This window comes from Tenrec ecaudatus, chromosome X (assembly GCF_050624435.1).
Source record: "Tenrec ecaudatus isolate mTenEca1 chromosome X, mTenEca1.hap1, whole genome shotgun sequence".
NCBI lineage: Eukaryota > Metazoa > Chordata > Mammalia > Afrosoricida > Tenrecidae > Tenrec > Tenrec ecaudatus.
Genome location: NC_134548.1, coordinates 150,526,553 through 150,548,777, shown reverse-complemented (window position 1 = coordinate 150,548,777; position 22,225 = coordinate 150,526,553). Strand labels below are relative to the sequence as shown.

At 44.2% G+C, this 22,225-nt stretch overlaps 1 protein-coding gene across 1 annotated transcript in view; it reads left to right on the top strand.

Moving 5' to 3' along the window:
• Positions 1 to 12,204: 12,204 nt before the first annotated feature.
• Positions 12,205 to 22,225, top strand: part of LOC142433784 (RNA helicase Mov10l1-like) — a 78,795-nt gene continuing 68,774 nt past the window's right edge. Inside the window, exon 1 of the mRNA XM_075538475.1 lies at positions 12,205 to 12,298. Coding sequence (XP_075394590.1) covers positions 12,205 to 12,298 — 94 coding nt within the window. The remainder of the gene's footprint in view (positions 12,299 to 22,225) is intronic.

The following is a 22,225-nucleotide window of genomic DNA, read 5'->3' as shown; positions in this document are numbered from 1 at the left end:
TGGTACTGGTACAATGGCCATAGACCAAAGGAACAGAACAGAAAACACAGGAAGAAATATTCCACCTACAGGCAACTTATCTTTATCAAAAGACCACAAACTTTCCAATGGGATAAGCACAGCCTCTTCCACAAATGGTGTTAGAAAGGTTGGATGTCTGTATGCAGAAGAGTGAAACAGGACCCATATCGCTCCCCATACACATGTAAAAAAATTAGCTTCAGATGGATTAAAGAACTAAATGCAAACCCCAGAGCTATTAGGATCATGAATGGTAATGATGTAACAAAATGAAGGGTCCTATTGCAGGTTATATAGAGATTATCAAGTACAATAAAGGAAGTACACATAGTGGAAGACAAGATAAATGACTGGGGTTTGCTAAAGATACATCATTTATGTATATCAAAAGAGTTCATCACAACAGTAAAATGGGAGCACGCAGACTGGAAAAAAAAATTTAGCAATGACACAACAGACAGGAAGGTAATTACCAAAATCTCCTGAACTCTATACTAGCTCAATAAGAAAGTAACAGATGGCCGCATTAAGAAGTGGGAAAAAGACACGGGAGATGGTTCACTAAACATGACACACCAAAGGCTAGCAAACACATAAAATATGCCCCCAATCACTAGGCATACCAGAGATGCAAAATAAAACTGTGATGAGATCCCACCTTATGCCCATAATGATAGCCCACCTGGAAAAAAAAAACCAGAAAACAACAAATTCTGGAGTGGGTGTGGATAAATTGGAACATATATGCACTGTTGGTGGACTTGTAAATACATATAACCATATGGAAAGTGACATAGCGCTACCTAAAACAGCTGGGATGGAAACCCCATACCGTCTGCAATTCTGTTATTGGGCCTATTTCCTAAAGAAATAAGAGACAGAACACCAACAGATGTATGCTCCCCCGTGTTTATTGCAGCACACTTCCCCAGACAAGAAACTGAAAGCAGCTGACGTCCTCCACAGCAGAAGACTGGATAAAGAAAAGATGGTACACACATGAAATTAAATGCATCCTTAAAAGAAAAATAATAATAAGAAGAAATCATGAAAAATCTCATGACATGGAAGGACCTGGAAAACATCATGCTGAGTGAAGTTAGCCACTGGCAAAAGGACAAATAACAGATGAGCCCTCTTTTATAAGGAAAACCACCAAGACGTAGGCAGGCCTCTGCTCTTGAGTCATGTCAACTTCTAAAGCAATAGAAAGCCTGTCTGGTGTCTATGAACCATACAGTCACCCCCCTCAGGTAGATACCTTAAAAATCACCTCAGTTGATAAACTACATGGTATCTGGGGTCTTAAAAACTTGAAATTAAACAAGCGGACCTCTAGCAGGGGGGCAACCACACCTACATGGAAGAAGCACACCAACCTGTGTGAGCAGGAGGTGTCGATGGGAATAGGTATCAGAAGTTTGAGAACAAGCAATCAAAATGAGGTTGAGGAGTGTAGACAAAGTGGAGACCCCAAACCCACCTTTAAGATAATTGGACAGTCCTTCACATAAGGGATGATATATTCAGGGTGCTGTATAGCACTGATGGAACACATACCTGGCCTCTCATGATTTAATGTTTACTACTCTCTTAGTTTCACCTCTTTAATCTTGTTAGACCTGCATATGTTCACTTATATCATTAAGATCGTTTGACACAGGATAGATAGATCATTCAGAAACAGGAATGGGAGTAATGATTCCCTGAGGGTAGAAACAGTAATGGGAGTAATGATTCCCTGAGGGGAGAGAAATAGTAATGGGAGTAATGACTCCTTGAGGGGAGAGAAACAGTAATGGGAGTAATGATTCCCTGAGGGGAGAGAAACAGTAATGGGAGTAATGATTCCCTGAGGGTAGAGAGTAATGATTGCCTGAGGGTAGAAACAGTAATGGGAGTAATGATTCCCTGAGGGTAGAAACAGTAATAGGAGTAATGATTCCCTGAGGGTAGAGGAGGGAGGGAATGGGAAACTGATAGCAATCATGACTGTATAACCCCACTCGAGGGAAGCAGATAACAGAATTGTACATGGATGGTGTAAGATATGACAGATAATACTAATAAGCATTCCTGAGGGGTAGGGTGAGGGAGGGAGAGGATAAAGGAAGAGGAGCTGATATCAGAGAGTCCAAGAATAAAGAAAATTTTTGAAACTGATGGTGGCAGTAATTGTACAATTATGCTTGATCTAATCGAATTATGAATTGTTATAATATCTCTAAGAGCGCCCTATAAAATGATTTTTAAAAATCACCTCAGTAGAGGAGATCTCATCTGAGCTGGGGTCACTCCTCCAAGAAGAGAAAGGGAAACCATTCAATTTGCTGCCATACCACTTTTTGATTAAGTCATGCCAAAACAACAGGCATAATAGCGTCTGGGGGTCTTAAGGGTTTGTCTGCAAACAAGCAGCTCTGGGAAACTTTGACTAAGTTCAAATGGAAGAAGCTCACCAGCATGTGTGATCTAAAGATTGCAAATAATGAACTTCAAATATGAAGGAGGGAATGACATCAGACTTTCAATTGTGAACACCCAGCTGTCAGAAGGATATGGATATCCCAAGTTCATCTGCAGGTTCCCTCGAAGGATTTAGCCTCTGGTGAATCCCCTCTAACCAGAGTTGATGGATGTGAAGAACCCTGTGATGAGACAGAGGGCATTGCGAAGACGATTGTGGCAGACAGGTTACAATGTACTACATGATCATTTCTTCTCCCTTTTGAAATATTTTCAAGCTCTATCAGTTTGTTTTGTTTTTTTTTTAAAGAAGTGAAGTAGCGACACAAGTCAATGAATGCCCTCTGACCATGCATCGGGGTTGTGAATAGACTTTCTAAAATGCCGCCTCCATTGGAAAGTGAGTTATATCCACTACCAGAGGGGAACTGATTTTCGTGCCTCTCTACTCCTCGGTTCCTGTCACGCTCACAAGAAAGATTTCAGGTGAGGGGAAAAAAATCACACAAGAGAGAAAAGGTTTGAACAGAAAACATGAGTTTATTGGAAGGGGGATACTTTGGGAAAGAAGTCCAAAGGGGCCTTATCTAGTTTAACAGGCCCAGGAAAAGGTAATGCTAGAGCTTATATTGCCTAAGGGTGTACTTAATCCCGGAGACTGGCCTTCTGGTGGGTCCTCTGCTATTGTCCCTCCTTCTTTCAGGTCTGCATATTCAGGCATACTATCACCCCAGTACCCTGTGCTCTTGTCTCAGACCCACAACTCAAGTATAATCAATCAATGTCTGGGTTGTGTAAACATCCCGTCTTTCTTCCCCTGACCAGTCTATTATCTCCAGTATCTCTGGTCTCCCATTAATAAGAAGGTTTATTAAAGTCTGCCCTCCACCTTCCTTTGTCCTGGGGAGGAGTGTGTGGAAGCCTGTCTCCCCTCTTGAGTTTAAGGTTCCTGCCAGTTTCCTTCCACTTACCACTTCTTCTGCCCTTGCCATTTTCTGACTCACCAACAATTGCTGATGCACTTAGGTTAAAAGACAGCACTCTATCATTTGATCTCCCTTGTGACCTATCTAAATTTCTTCAAGCCTTGAGTATATTCTGCCTTCTTTTTTATTAAGGATTTTATCTGTTTTACTTTGTTATTCCTCTCAGATTGTTTTGAATAAATCATGTTAGTGGAGGTTCTTACAGCTTGTATAATGATCCATACATCAATTGTATCAAGCACATCTCTACATATGTTGTCATCATCATCATTTCCAAAACTTTTTTTTCCCACCTGAGTCCTTGGTATCAGCAATTATTTATTTCTCTTTCCTCCCAGACACTCCTACCCTCATGAACCCTCGATGATTCATAATTTATTTTTATTTTCATACTTTAGACCTTCCGCTGTCTCCTTCACCCATTGTCTGTTGTTCATGCCCCTGAGGGGGAGGGGTGTATGTCAATCATTGTGATCAGTTTCCCCTATTTCCCCCGTCTCCCCCTCACCTTGCCCTTACCCTCATGGTATTGCCACTCTCAATATTGGTCCTGAGGATTTATCTGTCCTGGATGCTGTTTGTTGGATGCGGAGTGTGCTTTTCTGAAGCAGTGAACATGCTCCAGTCCAGTCAGCTTTGTAACCTGAGTAACTAGGGTCCTGATAGTGCCAGGGAGGAAGCATTAAAGAACAAAAGGAATGTTGTGTGCTTCATTGGTGCTATACTGCGCCCTGTCTGACTCATCTCTTCCTAGTGAGCCTTCCGTGATAGAATGTTTAATTATATAAAGATGAGCTTTGGGTGGGTCTCCATTCAGACCCCCCTCATTTGCCTCAAAATGGTTGCTTGTTTTGGTTTTCTGATGCCTGCTACCATGAACACCTTGTGATCATGTGGATTGGTGTGCTAATTCTATATAGGCCTTGATGCTTCCCTGATAGATGGCCATTTGTTTAATGTCAAAACTTTAAGACCCAAAACACTAAATCTTGTAACAGTTGGGCACCATCAGATTTCTTCACATTAACTTACATTCCCATTTTGTTTTCAATGATCATGTCAGGAAGGTAAACATCACAGAAGGCCAGGCTATTAGAACAAATTTTTCTTGCATTGAGGGAGAATTTGAGTAGAGGCCCAATGTCCAGTTGCTACCTTAATACTTAACCTATAAATATATGTGCATAGAATGTATTTCTAGCATTATATAGTAATATATTTACATATGGACATGCCTATGCTAACGCCTCTACACAAGTTGTTTGCCTCCTAGCTCTTTCCTCTAATTTTTTTACTTTCCTCCTGTCCCAATATCATGTTCGACCTTCATAATTTTCAGTATGTGAAACCGAGGACAAGGAAATCTCTAGAGACAGTAACTTGATTACTAACTCTGAAGGGGTATGGCTTGGGAGGTTGGGAGAAATGGGGCGTTAATAACAATGAGTACAAGAATGAAGGAAAGGTTCTAAAACTGATTTTGGTGATGAGCATTCAACTCTTTCTGATTTGATTGAATTGCATGATATTTGAATTATATGCCAATAAAAGGGTTAGGAAAAAATAGAAATCAAGTAACACTTTGAATTGGGCATATTTGTTGTAAAAATCACTTGAAACTTTTAAATAGCAATGATATTGCTTTGAGAATAAGGAATACATAATCCATGCCATAGTTTTACTTTATTATTCTTTTAACAATTTTATTGACATAAATTCCCATTCTGACAGGTTGTTTTAATAGGGATAAATACAGGGGGGGTGGGGTTCCACGGAATGCCTACACTAAATGAAAATCAGCTACCCATGCCACAATAAAGGGGTTAGAAAGCAATCAGGCACACTATTTAGACACCTAATGGGAAAATCCCAGCTGGGTACCAGTGAGCAATGTGACACCACACAGGTGTGCCTAACCTCAGCCAATAAGTTCGGCCAATACCCTCCATCATGCCTCCCCAGGCAGTGGGGACAGGAGGGGCTAAGTGCACCGGCTGAGGGCAGGAGGCTCTCTTTCTTGTATTCTCTGTAAGCAGAGGGTGGGAGATTTCCTAGAGCTGGTGCCTGAGCACCTGCGGGGCCCTCTATGGCCGGCATTCTCTTGGCCTCTGGCAAATTCCAGCTTTGAGTTCTACTAGCTTGGTTTCGGCCTTCCTGTTCCTGTGTTCTTTTCATGTGTTTCTTCATTCTATCCTGAAATGGCCATCCTCAGTCGCAAGCTCCCTCATGGTCCCTGTGTGGACTGTTATACTTTCCACAAATAGCATGGACTTTTGGAGATTGTAATACCTGAAACTTCCTTTCCCTTACACAAGTTACTGGAATTTAAAAAAAGGACTTCGGCCTCATAAATCCTTTGAGTATTTGGAGGAAGAGTCGAGGTAAATCACTCCAGAAATCTAGCAATCCCATAGAATTCAATGGTCTGAATGAATTAGGAAACTAGTAACAGTAATCAACACTATAAATTGTAGAATGTTTTCTTCATTTTTCTACTCATTTTTATTGTTGTACCTGGTTTCCAAGTCAATCAGGCCCAAAGAGACCTGTTTGAAAAGGAAGCTTTAGTATAAGTCAGCTACAGGAGTCAGCTATCACTCAACGTCTCTTGGTCCTAACACTACTCAAGCTCTGGTTTATAACGCCGCAAACCATGATGGCTGACTTGGGGGATGAAAAGCTAGGGAACATCACTCCAGTACGCTTTTGTGGCATGTGCACCCGGCAGCCGCAATGCTTAACCTGGTGGCTCTGGGAAGGAAAATTACTGAGGACATAGCACCTACACTTACACTTACAAAATGAAAACCAAATACACCTCAATCTGAGAGAGACAGAGAGAGAGAGAGAGAGAGAGAGAGAGAGAGAGAGAGAGAGAGAGAGAGAGAGAGAGAGAGAGAGAATAATCAAAGTGAGGACAATTTAAAAATTGGCCAAAGGGGAAAACAAATAATGTCCGAGTTAACTTTATATTATCTACATTAAATCACTTACTGCTGTACCTGTTCTAAGGGCAATGCTGTTCACACCCATGGCCAATGATCATGGGGAGCTCAACGGAGGTGTAACACCCACCTGAACTCTGCGAATGGATTTTGGGCTTTCCCTATCATCTATAAGCCTATGCACACCGGTTAGTCAGAATTTAAACTCTCATATTACTCCCTCCTCTGATCTTGGATTTTATTATTCACCGCCTTTGGAGTACACAGGGCTGGTGTGCTTCTTTCTTTCATTCCTAGTTGACACCTCAGTTAAATGACTGTTTTAAGACAAGTTTTCAGTACTCTGGTCATTACTCTTTCTGATATCAGACCCTATGGTCTTTCCATGTATCTCATATGCATGGAAAAGGGGAACAGCTTGCTTGACTATCTAATGATTGCATTGTATTCTAATTCAGAACTCAGAGTTCTTATTAGAACTTAAGAAGTCTTGTGGAATGTTTTACGCATTGGGCTCCTAACCACGTGCCAAGAAGTTTGAACACACCAGCTGCTCTGGAAGGGACACAGGACTATTTTTGTTTCTGTAACGTTTGCACTCTCAGAAACACACAGGGGCAGTTCTACTCTGTATGTGGGGCGCTGTGAGTGGATGCCATTTATTTTGGTCTCTGTAACGTTTCTTAAGCCAATGGATTTCCTCAGATACTTTCTTTCCTCCAGTCTGTACTTATTACGCGTGTCTTTTTTTCTATCTTGATAGAATCTTTCAGCTAGTTCCCTGAGGTGAATTGGCATTTCTAAATATCGATTTTTGCCCATGTGTCTTTAACTTCCATCCAATGATAGGATGGGACAGAGGAAATTGACCAGATTTCATTGCCTCCCAGCTTACCCTAGACAACCATTTCAAAACCTGAAACATGGAGAACTCTGGGGATCATCAAGGAAAACCCACTCAAGATCACATTGTTCCCAGATCCCTGCGTGAAGTGGCATGGGTAGCCGAGTTTATGCCACTCAGAGACCTGAAGCACACAGAACAGAAGAGCTAAAGGAATAAGATCAGAGACCCCTAGATGGTGAGGCAGAGCAGTAGCAGGTGTTTCTGGCTCACGAAAGAAGTCAGAAACCAAGGGACCATGTGGTTGAGAGGTTAGCGACCAGAGACAGTCTTGGATGCCTGCTGAGGAGAAGTATTGTGTAGAATAGAGACATATCCTTAATGCTTAAAGATACTGACTTATCCTAAACTCTTAACTTCCCCAATGAAGCCCCATAAATATGAATATTATCTTTGGGCTGATTGTGATTCTTGCACTAGGTTCCCAAACTAGGAGAAAAGGAGTGTTGCTGGTGGTGATTAGTGTCAGAAGGACAGAAGTTTGTAGACTGGAGGCCTGTCTGACATTCCCCTCCAAGAAATCAGCCTTGTGTGGGTGAGGCATTGTATTCTCCTCCTTTCTGAACCCAGAGGATGGGACTCATGCCTTTCCTGACCTAGATCCTCATTGTAGACTCTTAACAGAACTCATTTTAGGAGTTTCTGAGCTGATTCATTCTCACACTCATTCTTTCTCCCCTCCCCTCTAATTTTAAATTTCTTATTTAAAATCCTGTCCTCTAGATCTCTCTCCCCCAGTCCTCGAGGCACTAGAAGGGAGACCCCCCCAAGAAGCCTATGTGAAACAAAATCATCCCACCCACCCAGGGGATTTGAAGTGCGAGAGATTTTAGCCTGCCTCTCCACTCTCCCGCTCACAGAGTGAAGTGTAAGCGCACACCTCTTGGAAGGTGAGGAACTAGACTTCACATGACCATGCTCTTTGGGCAGCAGAGACCTGGATCGAAGCTAAAGAGATTGTGGGCTCAGAGGACACGGCAAACTGAAAAAATGAAACCAGCTCCAATTTTAATGAAAGATTTGGGAAAATTGGTTCACCACATTATTTAATTGGATTTCCCCACAGCGTTCTGTGGGTGACAGCAACCACAGTTTAGGGATGACCATTTCTATGCTGACTTTTTCAGCGTCCTCACTCACAGCAATTTTTCCAGGTATAAACTACCCCTGTGTCTCCCCTGGTATCTGCTGAGTAAAAAGCACATCCGGTTTGGAGGGGTGGAGGGCAGAGTGCTTTTGTTTTTTTTTTAAAGTTTTCATCTACCTTCCGGGTGGTTGGTGTGACAGTGCTTAGACCAATATCAGATTGTCCTGAAGCTGTGAATTCTGGACTACACAGATGACACCAGGAAGACAACGCAGCAGACAAAACCTGACCTTTTGTGTGAAAATCACAATCACTTTCAGGGGAAATATCAAGGTTCACAAGGACTCAGTTCTGCATTTACACCTCCCTGCTCTTCTCTGTCTCTTCTCTGACTGTCTCTCTCTCTCTCCTATCCACACACATGTGCACACCTATGCACACGAGACTTCATTTAGGAGCATGGTTATGATTTTAAATACCAGGTCTGTCCCATCGCTGATCCACACACATATGGTTCTATTTATAGCATGATCATTCTATTCCATTTATAAACATTTAAATTTTTAATCCAATAGAAAATTTGGGGAATATAATATGACGTCATCCAGTAAACAGATTGGTACAAAAATCACCACAATTCAAAACACTGTTTATTGTTCTTTTTTACTCATTGTTATTACTGTTATTCCTGCAGCCTCCCATTCCACAACCCTAACAAACTATTAATCTAGTTAGATATCTATAGATAGGTGATCTATAGATTACCTGTCATAAATTTCATATGGAGAAAATAAAACCAAATAAAAATCGAACAACAACAATAAAATAAAACACAGACAACCTTCAGTTTAAAAGAAAATAAAAAGCAATAATAAAGGGTAACAATTTCTAAATTAGTCAAAAGGAAAGATAAAGGTTCCTAAAATTGAACCTAAAAATATCTAAATAAATTTACATTTTGATGCACTGTAAGGGCAGGAATACCCACCTCCGGAGTCCAAGGGGATTCAGATGAGCCTTAATGTCACTGTGAACTCTGCAAACAGATTTGGACCATCCTTAGGCTTTTGCAAACAGGGTGTTCAGAATGTCCGCTCTAATACAGTTCCCTACTCTAATCTAGGATTATATTATTTACCATTTTGGATCACGAGGAATCAGCGTACTCCTTTCTGAGCTTAGTTGACACCTCATTTAGATGGTTGCTTGTTTTAAAACAAGCTTTGCTGTTGGGTTTTCTTTTCCTTTATTTATTTTTTTGTTTGTTCTGTTGCATTGTCTGTTGTGGATTTATTTTTGTTTTCTTTTTTGTTATGTTTTGCTCTGCTTTGTTTTTGCGTGTGTTGTTGTGTATGTATGTCTCTCTGGACAAGATAGGGACGATGAACAATCCAAAGGAGAGAGCAATGGGACTGACAGTTCCAGGAGGTACACGGGAGAGGGAGAGATGGGGAAAAAGGAGGGGGGTGCCAACAAACGCAAGGACAAGGAAAGAAAAAGTGATCTAAAATTGATGGCAAGGAGGGCATAGGATTCTAGGGGTCAGGGATTCTCAATCAAAGGAAATGTAGCCTACAGGAATTACCAAAACCCAAATGAAGGCCGAACGTGATAGTGGGAAGGGAGGAAAGTGAAAGGAAATAGAGGAAAGAATTGGGAGGCATAGGACAGTTATAGAAGTCTAAATACAGGGATGTATATATGAATATATACTCACATACAATGACAGGGGAATAGCGATGTGCACATATATTTATTTATAAAGTATTATGGTAGCAAATGGACATTGGGCCTCCACTCAAGTACTCCCTCGATGCAAGAACAATTCTTTCTAATAAGACGACACTCTGTAATGTTCACCTTCCCTGACACGATTGCCGAAGGCAAAGTGGATGCATAAGCCAATGTGGTAAACAAAGCTCATGGTGCCAGGCTCTCAAAAGATATAGTGTCTGAGGACTTAAAGGCTTGAAGATAAACAAGCGGCCATGTAGCTGAGAAGCAACAAAGTCCACATGGCAGAAGCACACCAGCCTGTGTGATCACGTGGTGTCAATGGGATCAGATATCAGGCATCAAAGACCAAACAAAACAAACGAAAAGCACATCAATTGGAATAAGGGGTAGGGCAGAGTGGAGAACCAAAGCCCATCAGCAGTCAATTAGACACCTCCTGTCAGAACGGCCACAAGGAAAAGACGAGCCAAAGTACAGTATAGCACCAAAGAAACATGCCATAAACTTCCTCCGGTTCTTTAATCCTCCCTTCCAGGACCCCAATTCTATCTTACAAATCTGGCTAGACCAGAACAAGTATACTAGTACAGAGAACTCACAACACAGAGAATCCAGAACAGGTACGCCCCTCAGGACCATTAAGGGGAGCGAAGATACTAGGAGGGTAAGGGTTGGGAGAGGTGGAGGAGGAGTAAGGGGGAATTGATCACTATGATCGACGTATGGTCCCCATCCCAGAGAGACGAACATCAGAAAAGCAGATGAAATGAGACAGCAGTCGGTGTAAGCCATGGAAAAAGTTATAAATTATCCAAGGGCTAAAATAGAAAAAAAAATTTTGTAAAAGATAATGGCAGCATATGTACAGATGTGCTAGACACAATGGATATGTGGATGGATTGTGATAAGAGGCATAAAAGCCCCCAAAAAATTTTTAAAAAGAGAGGACCCAAGATATTGCTCTGGGCAACTGGTGTCTTCAATGACCTCATTTGCATGAGAAAAAAATGAACAGGCGATTTGAAGTTTAATAATTCAGTTGTGTTCTTTTTTTCTCTCTTTATATATATTTTTATATTTTGTTATTGTTTTGTTTTCTTTTGTATATTTTTCCTTTTAATAAATGATTTTATTGGAGGTTCTTACAGCTCTGATAATAATCCACACATACATCAATTGTATCAAGCACATTTATACATATGTTGCCATCATCCTTTTCAAAACATTTTCTTTCTACTTGAGCCCTTGGTTTCAGCTCTTGAGTTGTGTTCTTATTGAGTTTTAAGCATTTGTAAGAGATTTTAAGCAGTCCTCATGCGTAGTGGAGTTATGTGTTGTGCAGCTAAACACCAGGTCAGCAGTTTGCAAGGACCAGCCCCTCTGTGAGAGAAAGAGAACACGTTCTGCCCCTGTCAAATTCAGTCTCATAAGCGCACAGGTCAGATCTGCACTCTCCCTGAAGTGTTTTGTCTCTGAAATGAGTATATGCTGGACTGGTTTATGTCTCTTGGTTTCTAGCGCATGCGTCATCAAATTTAACCAGATATTTGCTCTAGTCTGTAAAAGGGAAACCAGATTGTTTTCTGTCTTGGTGGGAGCTTTCCTGATAATTTCTGATAGTGAATTGAAATTTCTAAATATACTCTTCTATCCATGTCCCTGTAACTCTCACCAAAGCACACAAAAGGATATAAAAGATACTAATTGTAGAGAATTGGTCACTTGTTGCCAAAGCAGTTTGCACAACAGGCGGGAGGAGCAGCGGATTTGATTGGCTGAGTCTGTGGCAGAGTCTTATTGGTGGATATTTTGCACACTGCGCCCCCATTGGCTGAAAGTCCTAGGGGGAGGGGCTTCTACTGGGAACATAGGCGAGTGCGTTTCTCCCTTCCTGTTCTCGTCGAAGCCACAGCACCTCACAGATCCTCCAGGAAGCGGGACTGGGCTTCCTGAGCCGGTCCTGGGACCTCGAGTAGCCGCCAGGCAGAGCCTGAGACTGAGAGGGGACTTCTGCCTGGTGTCCAGGGGTGGCCGCTCGGGCCCTGAGGACGGGAGACCATGCTGCGCTTGGCGGCCTGGACTCTGAGCTACATCTGGAGGCGAGGGAACGCCCTAGTACAGGGATGGCGGCGCCATGAAGGGTTCTCTGAAGGTACCACGAAGCCACTGCCCTGCGGCCTTCCCTAGCGGGCAAGCTCGGGTTCCAGGCCTCAGGGACTGGCTGGGGTGAGGGGCGTGAGACCAGGAGGGAGGAGTGTGATGGGGTTCCCTTGGCCCCTGTGGGAGAGTGCTCACAATCACAGTGTCCTCCAGTAATGGGGCTGAGCAAAGTGGCCACACCGTGTCTGGGGTTCGGGGGATGTTGGGGGGGAGGGGATAGGGGGAGGGGCGTCTGGTGTCTCAGGAAATGGGACCAGATAACCTTTGGTAATACTGGTAGTCTTCTGTCGCCCTGGTTTTAGGGTCAGTGTGATATCTCTTATGAACGATCTTTTCGAGCAACATGGGCGATTGGCAAGCGTGTGGCAGAGAAGACCACAATGCTGGTTTAACCCACTCATCTCTGTAACCAAACGTCCCGTGCAAAACCGCTGAGGCGGGTGCTCAGTTGGGGCTTGGGAAAAGCGCATTGATAGCTGGCGCGTGGCCTTTAAAACGTCAGGAGAATGGCGCAGGTGGAAGGTCCCTGTTCTGAACAGCATTGTTGTCTACTGAGTATTGGGGGCTTCTTTCTTTGTGCCGGTTCTGGGCCCGGTTATTGGTTCGGCACCTTCATCCTAACGCCAGGCCCTGGTGACACCGTGACTAAAGGCTAGGTGTCTGAAACGATTGGAGCTTCGACATCTCCCAGCGGCTCCATGGGAGGAAGTCCTGGCTGTTTACTCCCCAAAATTGCCAGGCAGCCTTAAAGGAAGTTCTACTTGGTCACACATGCAGGGTGTGTGTATGTGGGGGGGGGGGGAACAGGAGGATAGCAATAAACACTATGCCATCTAAAAACCCAAAAGCAATGAACACGAGTGAACCGGATGAGGAGTAGAGCTTCCGAGGAGGCGTGGGCATGCCACACAGCTGGTGTGTGCCAAGCTGAATTCAAACCCAGACCATCACCCCCATCGTCCAAGTTGATCATCTTTGCTCCCTGACTCTGGAGGTGACTGCTTCTCCACCAGTGAATTCCCCTAGAGAATCCAGGATGGAGCTCTCTGTTCAGCTGTGTTCTCCCAGCAGGGGGTCATAGGCAGGTGTTGGGAAATCAGGGGAATGGAAACAATCTGCAAAAATGTTGCCCTCTTATGGTTCCTGGGTTTCCTGCCATTACTAATTGTTTTTGGATTTTGTTTTTAGTCCTTTAGTGGGCAGGAAGCTCCAATTAGTACAAATGGGCCTAAAGTGTGTTGTCTTGAAGTTTAGCAGCATGCGTATTCATAAAGCCCCCAAGCAAATCAAGCTTACTGCCCTCATGTGGAGTATGACTCATAAGGACCCTGTAGGTCAGGGTTGAAATGCCCCTGTGGGTTGCTGTTTATGGGAGTGGAAAGCCAAGCCTTTGTCGTGCAGAGAAACTGGTGAGTGCAAACTGATGCCACCACGTGAAGTAACAGCTCAACATGTAACCTCTCCAGCACTAGAGCTCCTGCCAGTGTCCCTATGGGGCACTGAGTAAGCTTCTTCCCATGAGAATTAGGACTGCATAATAAAATCTTTCAGTCAATGTCTTCTTCAATGTGCATGGTCTCCAGGCTTCCTTTGAGCAGAATTAGGTACTCGTGGGTTTAATACACAGTTCTCCAAACTCACTCAGCTTACCACAACTTGTTCAGAAAATAAGCTCACTCAGAGCCCCACTAGCAAAGAAGAACTTATGTACTATAACCCATAAGCCAGGACAAGATGGAGGCATGTGGACTTACAGTCCCCCTCCCCAGAGTATTCCAGCACTCTGCCCCCAGGGAGTAATGTGTTTTAAGGATTTTGTAGCCTATGAAGAATATTTTTAAATGATAATGAAACATCACAGATACATAATTCTAGAATAAGGCAAGTATTATAAGGATTTTTTAAATAAAGTAGAACATTAATTAAGGAAAGGATTGTTCAATTGTAGCTTTCTCACTTAGTCTTAGTAATGCCATATGTACCTTTTGCGTAAGGTTCTTTAAATAAGACCTGGTGGTTCTAATGGGTGAAGCTTGGGGTTGCTTAAAAGGTGCACAGTTGAATCTCACCAGCTGTCCCCATTGAGAAAGACAAGGCATCTGCCAATGGAAACGCTCACAGCCTCGGACAACCTATAGAACTCCGTACTCTGGCCTGTTTTTGCTAGGTGCCTTCAGGTTGGTTCAGGCACATAGCAACCCTGTGTACAGCCGGAATTACCACTGCCCCATCCTGCACCACCCTCCCAGTGCTCCTCTGGTTGAGCTCACTGTTGCTGTCCCTGTGTCAGTCTATCTTGTCCAAGGCCTTCCTCTCTCTTGCTGCCCCCCGACTTGGCAGATCAGGACGTGCTTTTCCAGGGCCTCGTCTCTCTTGATGACAAGTCCGAAGCATGGGAGAGGACCTTATAGGTTTGATATTAGTTGGAATGGAGTCCACAGCAGTGGAGGACCTAATGGGGTTTGTTGAAGATGTCGGGGGACATTTGATTTTGAAGAACTTACTCATATGATTTAATTGTATTGTAGTTGTCTTAGTATTCATTGTTTGAGTATAGTTAATGTAATCTTTAGCATGCTATATCTTTGAGTCCCTGGGATATCTTGCAGTTAGCTTAATATCATTGTTTATTAAAATGATGGATTTTGCATTTTAAAAAGGAATACAAATGGTTTGTTCAAAAAGAAGGTAGTTGGTTGAGATGTGCGGTACTTCCCTGATGCTAGGGGTCTCAGGGCTTTACCGACCCCCATCCCTGAAGTTTGACAGAAAATTTAAAACTATTCAGTAAACTGGGGGGAGTGGTGGGGTTTGCCTAGAATAGGCTGGGCTCTGTTAATAGGTTGTAAGGAGAGTTTATACTTAAATGGACCCCACTGTTGGGCTTGCTGGAACTGCGCAGCGAAACTAATTCTGGGATGCTGCAAACGTTTGCTGGGATCCTTGAGACCATCCCCTTTGTTCTCTGGGTTTATATGGGGCATGAGGGATTATTGTTTGTGTTTTTGTTTACTGTGCATGGTTAGCGCTCAGGTTTTCTGTAAAATGAAGTTTAGCAGGAGCCTCACATAGAGAAGTTAACTTTGTTTAGTGCTTTGCTTTCTGGCAATTGCGTGGGTCTTAGTTGTTATGCTTGCTTAAAATTTTTCTTTGGATTATTAATAAAATAATTTGGCGAGCGGCTCCTGGTGTAACTCCCTGTTGCAGGAGGACCACAGTGCTCACATGTGTTGGGTGTACCTTGATGCTTGCTGTCCACGTTTGGGATTTGTTGTGAACCACTTCCTTGTTAGACTGAACATGTGCACGAACCAGACCATGCATTACATGCTTTTGTTTTTGTGTTTGGCTGTGGACCAAAATCCTAAATGGCTTTTATAAGTAGACAATTTGAACACGCGTTTCAGAGCAAACACTTGAATGGCCGTTTGCTCTAATTATGTTTGGTGAGCACTATGATCAGCGGGTAGTGGTTTGTATAATTTTGTTTTGTTTACGTTTATGGGCACGAATAATGGAACCAGTGTGTTTGAACTCCAGTCAGATTTCTCCACGGAGTACTGTTGTTCTAAAAGCCTTGTACGTCCGAGCTTCCAAGCAGATCTAAATCCAGCCTGTCTTTTGAGGTCATCGTGCATGTGACCCTTGACTTTTACCCAAAATGTGGGGTAGCCCTTGCTCTTAAACTCTCTGTGCTGGAGAGGAGGATGTCCGGACAGCAAGAACCCTGAAGCTAGAGGTTTGGTGTCTGGACACCTGGAAGCCAAGGCTGACTCCTACTCTGGCCTCAGGGAAGGTTCCGGTCCCACATTCAGGGCTTGGAAGAAGCCCCAGAGGAGAACCTGGAGCCTTGAAGGTTCACACAAGGGGCTTCTTCCTGAAAGCATTTTCCTGAATCCACTGTGGCTCCCTTCTCCCTGCTTCCCCTCACCACTGTGGGAGTAACCCTAAACTTGGTTGTCTAACTCAGGGGAGAGTTTTAGTAGTGGACACATGTAGTACACCACCACCACTGGCTGAAGGGCCTGGGGGAGGGGACTCTGGCTGAGAACCACGTGGCTCCTGTGTTCTCTTCCGGGGACGGTCATCAACTTTGTCACCACTGTCACCGTAGCCACAACACCTGTCAGAGCCACACAGAATCCAAGGAGAAGCAGACATGGGCTGCTTGAGCAGCACCTGTTTCCAGGAGGAGACTGGGAGGCAGACAGAGGCTGTGTCTGAGTCAGGACACCTTCCTGGTCTCTAGTAGTGGCCATCTGGTCCCCGGACCATGCGGCCATGCTGCACTGAGTGACGGGAGCTCTGAGCTACTTCTGGAGGAGAGGAAACGCCTTCCTGCCAGCTCAGCATCATCAGCAGGCCTCTCCCTAGGTACCCTCTAGGCCTCTGTCCTCGAGAACCTTCCCCAAAGGGCACATCACCCAGGGCCCCAGTGTTCAGGGCAGGCTGGATTTAGTGGGTTCGGTGAGTGCTGGTGGCACCATCCTTCCAGTGGGGGATGGCTCACAGTCACAGAGTCCCCAAGCAGTGATCCTGTCCAATGTTACTGCAGTGGTAGCACGGAAGGCCCCAGGGCGGCACCGCTATTTTGTACTGCTCGACTTGGGAAAGAGGACCAGATCCATACTCACAATTTTTATCATCTTTGGTTGCCTGGTTTGAGGGTCAGTGTGAGGCCAATTCTGAAAGATCCTCCTTAGCTACGAGAGGTTTCACTAGCTCGTTTGTGTAACCTAAAGTCCTACACCATAGACGCCCTGCTGGTGTTCAGGTGGGACTTCAGCAGATGTGCACTAATGTGGCACAGGCCCTTTCTAACGTGATGAGAGTTACTTGGGTGCATGGTCCCTGCTCTGAACAGCACTGGGTGCTGAGAGCTTGTCTGTGGGCCTCTGGGCCCAGGGACTTCCTTCAGAGTTGATCCTCATCCAGACGAGGGGCCCTGGGCGCACAAGGATACAAGGTTGGGCTTCTTACCTAAAGGCTGGCATTTCAACATCCCCCCATGGCTCCACGAGAGATAGGTCCGGCCATCTGCTCCCATACAGATGACAGTCTTGGAAAGCCGATGGGGCAGGTCCATCCACTCTGTCATCTGGGCTCACTGCAAGCGAGGACTAGACTCTGTCAGCTAGCAACCCCAACAACAATAAACAACAGGGACGGGATGGTGGGAGAGGGCGTTAAGAAGGAGACCTTAAAGAGGGAGGGCCAAGTCACACAGCTAGTGTGTAGCCAAGCAAAGTACACCCAGGCTGTAAGGCTCACCGGCCAACATGCTGTGCTCTTTGCCCCCGAGACTGTTCATGTGATGGCTTCTCCACCCATGATCCCCAAGTGAATCCAGGATGGAGCTCTCTGTTCAGCAGTGCTCTCCCAGCAGAGGGGCAGGCAGCTGTTGTTGGGAAATTTTGGGAACAGAGCAGTCTTCTCAAAGGTTGTCCTCTTCTGGTCCTTGTGGTAAGTGGTTTTCTATTGTACCTGTTTGTTTTGCCTAATATTGTCAGGCTCTCTGTGGGTATGGATGTTTAATAAGGACAAACGAGCCCCAAGTTTAATGCCTTGGAGTGTAGTGATGTAAATGTATATCACTGTCATTGATTCAGTAATGTGCCAGACAGGAGATGGATAATATTCATGAGTGGTACCAAAGGAGGCTATTTCTGTTAACACTCCGAAAGGTTATTCTGCCAGTATGTGTACTTCCAGGTGTAGGGCGAAGGTCCCCAAATTTAACTTGCCTAACATACTTAAAAATTGTTTTAAGAACAAAAATTACTCAGTGCTCCCCTGGAAATTATTATTATTACAATCCAGGATAAATTTTTGTTATCAGCTGTGCACCCCCCTTTTGATGTTTCCAGCACCTCTACTCCCAGTGTGTCTAAGTGATGCACGGGCTTTTAACCTATGTAATATATTTAAAAAGCAGAAATAAATGTCACAGATTCTAGAATAAGACAATTGTTAAGGACTTTCAAAATAAAGTATAGTAGTACTTAGGAAGGAATGAGATGGTTGGATTTTAATTTTAACGATTAATTTTAACAATGGCTTTTAAAAGAAGCCCCAGAGAAGCTCCTGAAGCTTCTAACATGCACCCACATAGGGTCTTCTTACTGGAAACATATTCTTGAGGCCAATTGTTCCCTCTCCCCTAACACTTTCCCCCTCTCTCCTCACCCCATCCCCCATGGATGGGAGGAACTCACAACATGGTTTTCTGGTTTGTCGTGGAGTCTGCTTGGTGCACAGTGCCACCATTGGATGAAGGGCCTGGGGAGAGCGGACAGGGCTCCCGCTGAGGACCACAGGTATAAATGCACCCCTCCCACCTTTATCTTTGTTGCTGATGCCACAGCACCTGGAGAACCTCACAAAACCCAACGAGAAACTGCAGTGTGCTCCCTGAGACACTCCTGTGGCCTCAGGGCTGCTGAGAGGTAGAGAGGGGCCAAGACTGAGAGGGGAATCTGGCTTGGTCTCGCGTGGTGGCTTTTTAAGCCATAAACCATGTGATCAAGCTGGGCTGGGTGGCCAGAACAATGAGCTACTGGATGAGAGGGCACATCTTTCTGCAGGAGTGGCATCAACAGCTTGATCTTTCTGACGTTTTCCCCAAGGGGCACAACCTACTCAGGTCCCAGGCTTCTGGAGCGGACTGGGGGGTGGGAGAGAGAGAGAGAGAGAGAGAGAGAGAGAGAGAGAGAGAGAGAGAGAGAGAGAGAGAGAGAGAGAGAGAGAGAGAGAGAGAGAGAGGTGTTCCGCTGACCCTGGTGTGAGATGGCTTACCTTCACAGAGTCCCTAAGCAACGGTTCTGTATTAAATGGCCAGGGTGTTGGCATCTTGCCATCCTGTGCTGGTGTCTCAGGAAAGTGGAACAGATCCCCTTTGAAAATACTGGTAGTCTTCGGTCGCCCTGGTGTTAGGGTCAGAGTGATATCACTTCTGAAAGATCTTTTCAAGCCACACGGACGATGGGCAAACATGGCGGCATAGAAGGGCATAATGCAGTTTCCATTCGCTCAACTTTGTAACCTAAAATACTGTGCCAAAGCCACCCACCCGGGTGCTGAGTTGGGGCTTGGGAAGGTGTGCATTTAGTTGTCACGTGGCCTTTAAAATGGGAAGAGGCTTCCTTGAGTGGATGGTCGCTGCTCTGAACAGCATTGCTGTGTTGTGTGTGCCAGGCTCTGAGCCCAGGGTCTGTCTTGCTTCGGAGCTGTGATCATTATGGCAGGCCAGGAGCCGGGTGGCACCGTGATGGAAATCTAGGCTTCTTACCAGAAAGTTGGCGCTTGGACATCCCCCAGCGTCTCCGAGGGAGAGAGGCCTGGATACCTGCTCCATTTAAGGGAGACGGGGTCTCTGTGTGGAATAGACTTTATGGCACCCCAAAACCCCAACCACAAAGAACACGAGTGGTAGGCATGTGGGGAGGGTAGGTGAGGGGTGAGGTAGAAGGAGGCTCTGAGTAGTCAGGGGCTGTCCTTTGCACCGGTGTGAAATCAACCTGAAATGATCACCTAGGCAGTCAGGCTCTGCATCCAAAATGCTAACCTCTTTGCTGCCAGACTCTGGAGGTGACTGCTTCTCCACCAGTGAATTCCCTAGTGAATCCAGGATGGAGCGCTCTGTTCAGACATGCTCTCCCAGCAGGTGTTGTTGGGAAATCTTGGGAATGCAAGCAGTCTGCTGAAACCTTGGCCTCTTCTGGTCCGTGTGTTCAGTGGCTTTCTGTGATAGCTTTTGGTTCTTGGCTTACCCTGTCAGTCTTTCTGTGGACAGGCACACATGAACTGATGATTAATCTCTTGAATATTATCACAGCATAAGTATTTGTAAGGGGTAGTGAAATAGGCTCTTTCCTTTAGGAATACAAAACTTCCTTTTGTCAAAGTCATTTCCTATATGCCTTTTCCTGGTTAAATATTGGAATTACATCCAGATGGATCTAGGTCCCCAAACTTCTTTTGCCTATCACCCTATATCCAGAAAAAAAAGCTACTTAATGCCCTACTGGTAATTTAAAATGTTTCTATCATATCCCATAATTCAAAATGAGGTGTAGACATCTGATTTTGCAGCCCTCCCCCCCCCCCCGGATCATTTTAGCAGCCTCATAATTGAAGTAATTGAAGGGATTTTTTTTTTTACTTATGGAAAACTATGGAACAGAAATAAGCAAAGCAGACACAGCTTTCTAGAATAAGAGGGACATAAATCATGTCTAAACTATATTATGACATTAATTAAGGAAAAGGATCGTTCAAATTTAGCATTAAGCATTCAATTTAATAAAGACATGTGTACCTTTTGTTTACGGTTGCCTACAGAAGCGCTGGTGGTTAGAGTGGGTGAACCTTGGGGTTGCTGACCGACAGGTACACGGTTCAAACTCACTTGCTGTTCCAATTGAGAAAGATAGGGCAAGGTGCTTAAGGAAACACTTACGCAGCCTTAGAAACTCAATGGAGCCTTTGGCTCCAGGCTACACCTTCATTATGGATGTCATTATGATCCATTATTAGTCATAACGGAACGGTAAGCAGTAATATCCTACAGTTAATACATCACTGGTTATTGGAATGTTGTATTTTACTTTTTAAAAACGAAAAGGAAAAAGTTTCCTGTATTTAGGAAACAAAGGTTATTTTTTGAGTCTGTACCTGTATCATCCATCCTGTCTTATACGTGTATTTTTTCTCCTTTACCCACGGGGTTAATTTGTGCCTACCCTATAGCTATATCGCAAGACCTGGTAGCGTTAGGTAAGTCATGCAAAGGAGGGTTCTTGCCCTCTGTTAACCAAATGTGGCCGGGAATGGCACCGACTTTCCACAGGAACACACTTTTTGAGCCCAGCTGGCAGAGATGAGAAGGGCCTATGCAATGCTTACTTGCCTTCCTCTAAGCTAGGACAGGCCATGTTACCCACCCTCCAAATCGGGACAGTGAAGGTATAATTCATTAATAATTAAGGGTAAATGTGGTTTGTGCCTGCAATAGGTTTTATTAAAATTTTCATGGACAGACAGTTGTTCTTCTTGGTTTGTTCTGGTGCAAGGCTTGCTCAGACTTTGTAGCTAAACTTACTCTAAGATGCCATGAGTGCTGTCTGTGGGCCTTGATGGGCAGCCCCTCTTCTGTTTTCTTAACTGGACGATGATGGGCTTATTACTGTACGTGGTTGGTATCTGGGTTTTCTTGTTTATTAGTTTCAGATGAACTTGTTTGTCACTAAAATCCCCCAGGCCATTGCATAAGTTTCCTCTTGTTTCTTAAACCACTGTTTGGATTTGAGGGATAAGGAATCTGAAGGGATTATTTGGTTGTTGTTTAAGGAAACGTTCTATATATGTTTACACAGCCCATCTGAAGAAAAGATATCAACAACATCCTATTGAGCTCTCTGTGGTTGTGATGGAGTTCTGTGTGTGTGTGTGTGTGTGTGTGTGTCCCCACCCCTTCCCTATTCCTTCTCCAATCCCTGGCCTCCTTGTAATAATCAGGGAGATTGTCTATTGGTGTATAGACCACATTTCTTCTTTGGTTTCCCTTAAAAGGATGGTGATATCAATCATTTATCTTTGTAAGATTGACTGTGCTTGATAAGCATAATGTTCTTTAGTGTTGTCCATGCCTGGTCGTGTTTAAGAAAGTTGTCACTTTAAAATTGATGCTTAATATTCCAGAGTATGAATGTGCCAGAGCCTGTTAATTCATTCCTGTATAGTTTGTGTTTTGGGTTGTTTCCATGATTTTGCTATTATGGTAATTTTTGCAATAAATGTAGGTATGCATATGTCTGTTCCTGTTGTATTGGCGATTACTTTAGCTTATAAACCCAGTAGAGAGATTGCTTGGTAATGTGTTCTTGCATTTGTGTTAAATTAAGGAAGTAGCCTCTGTTTT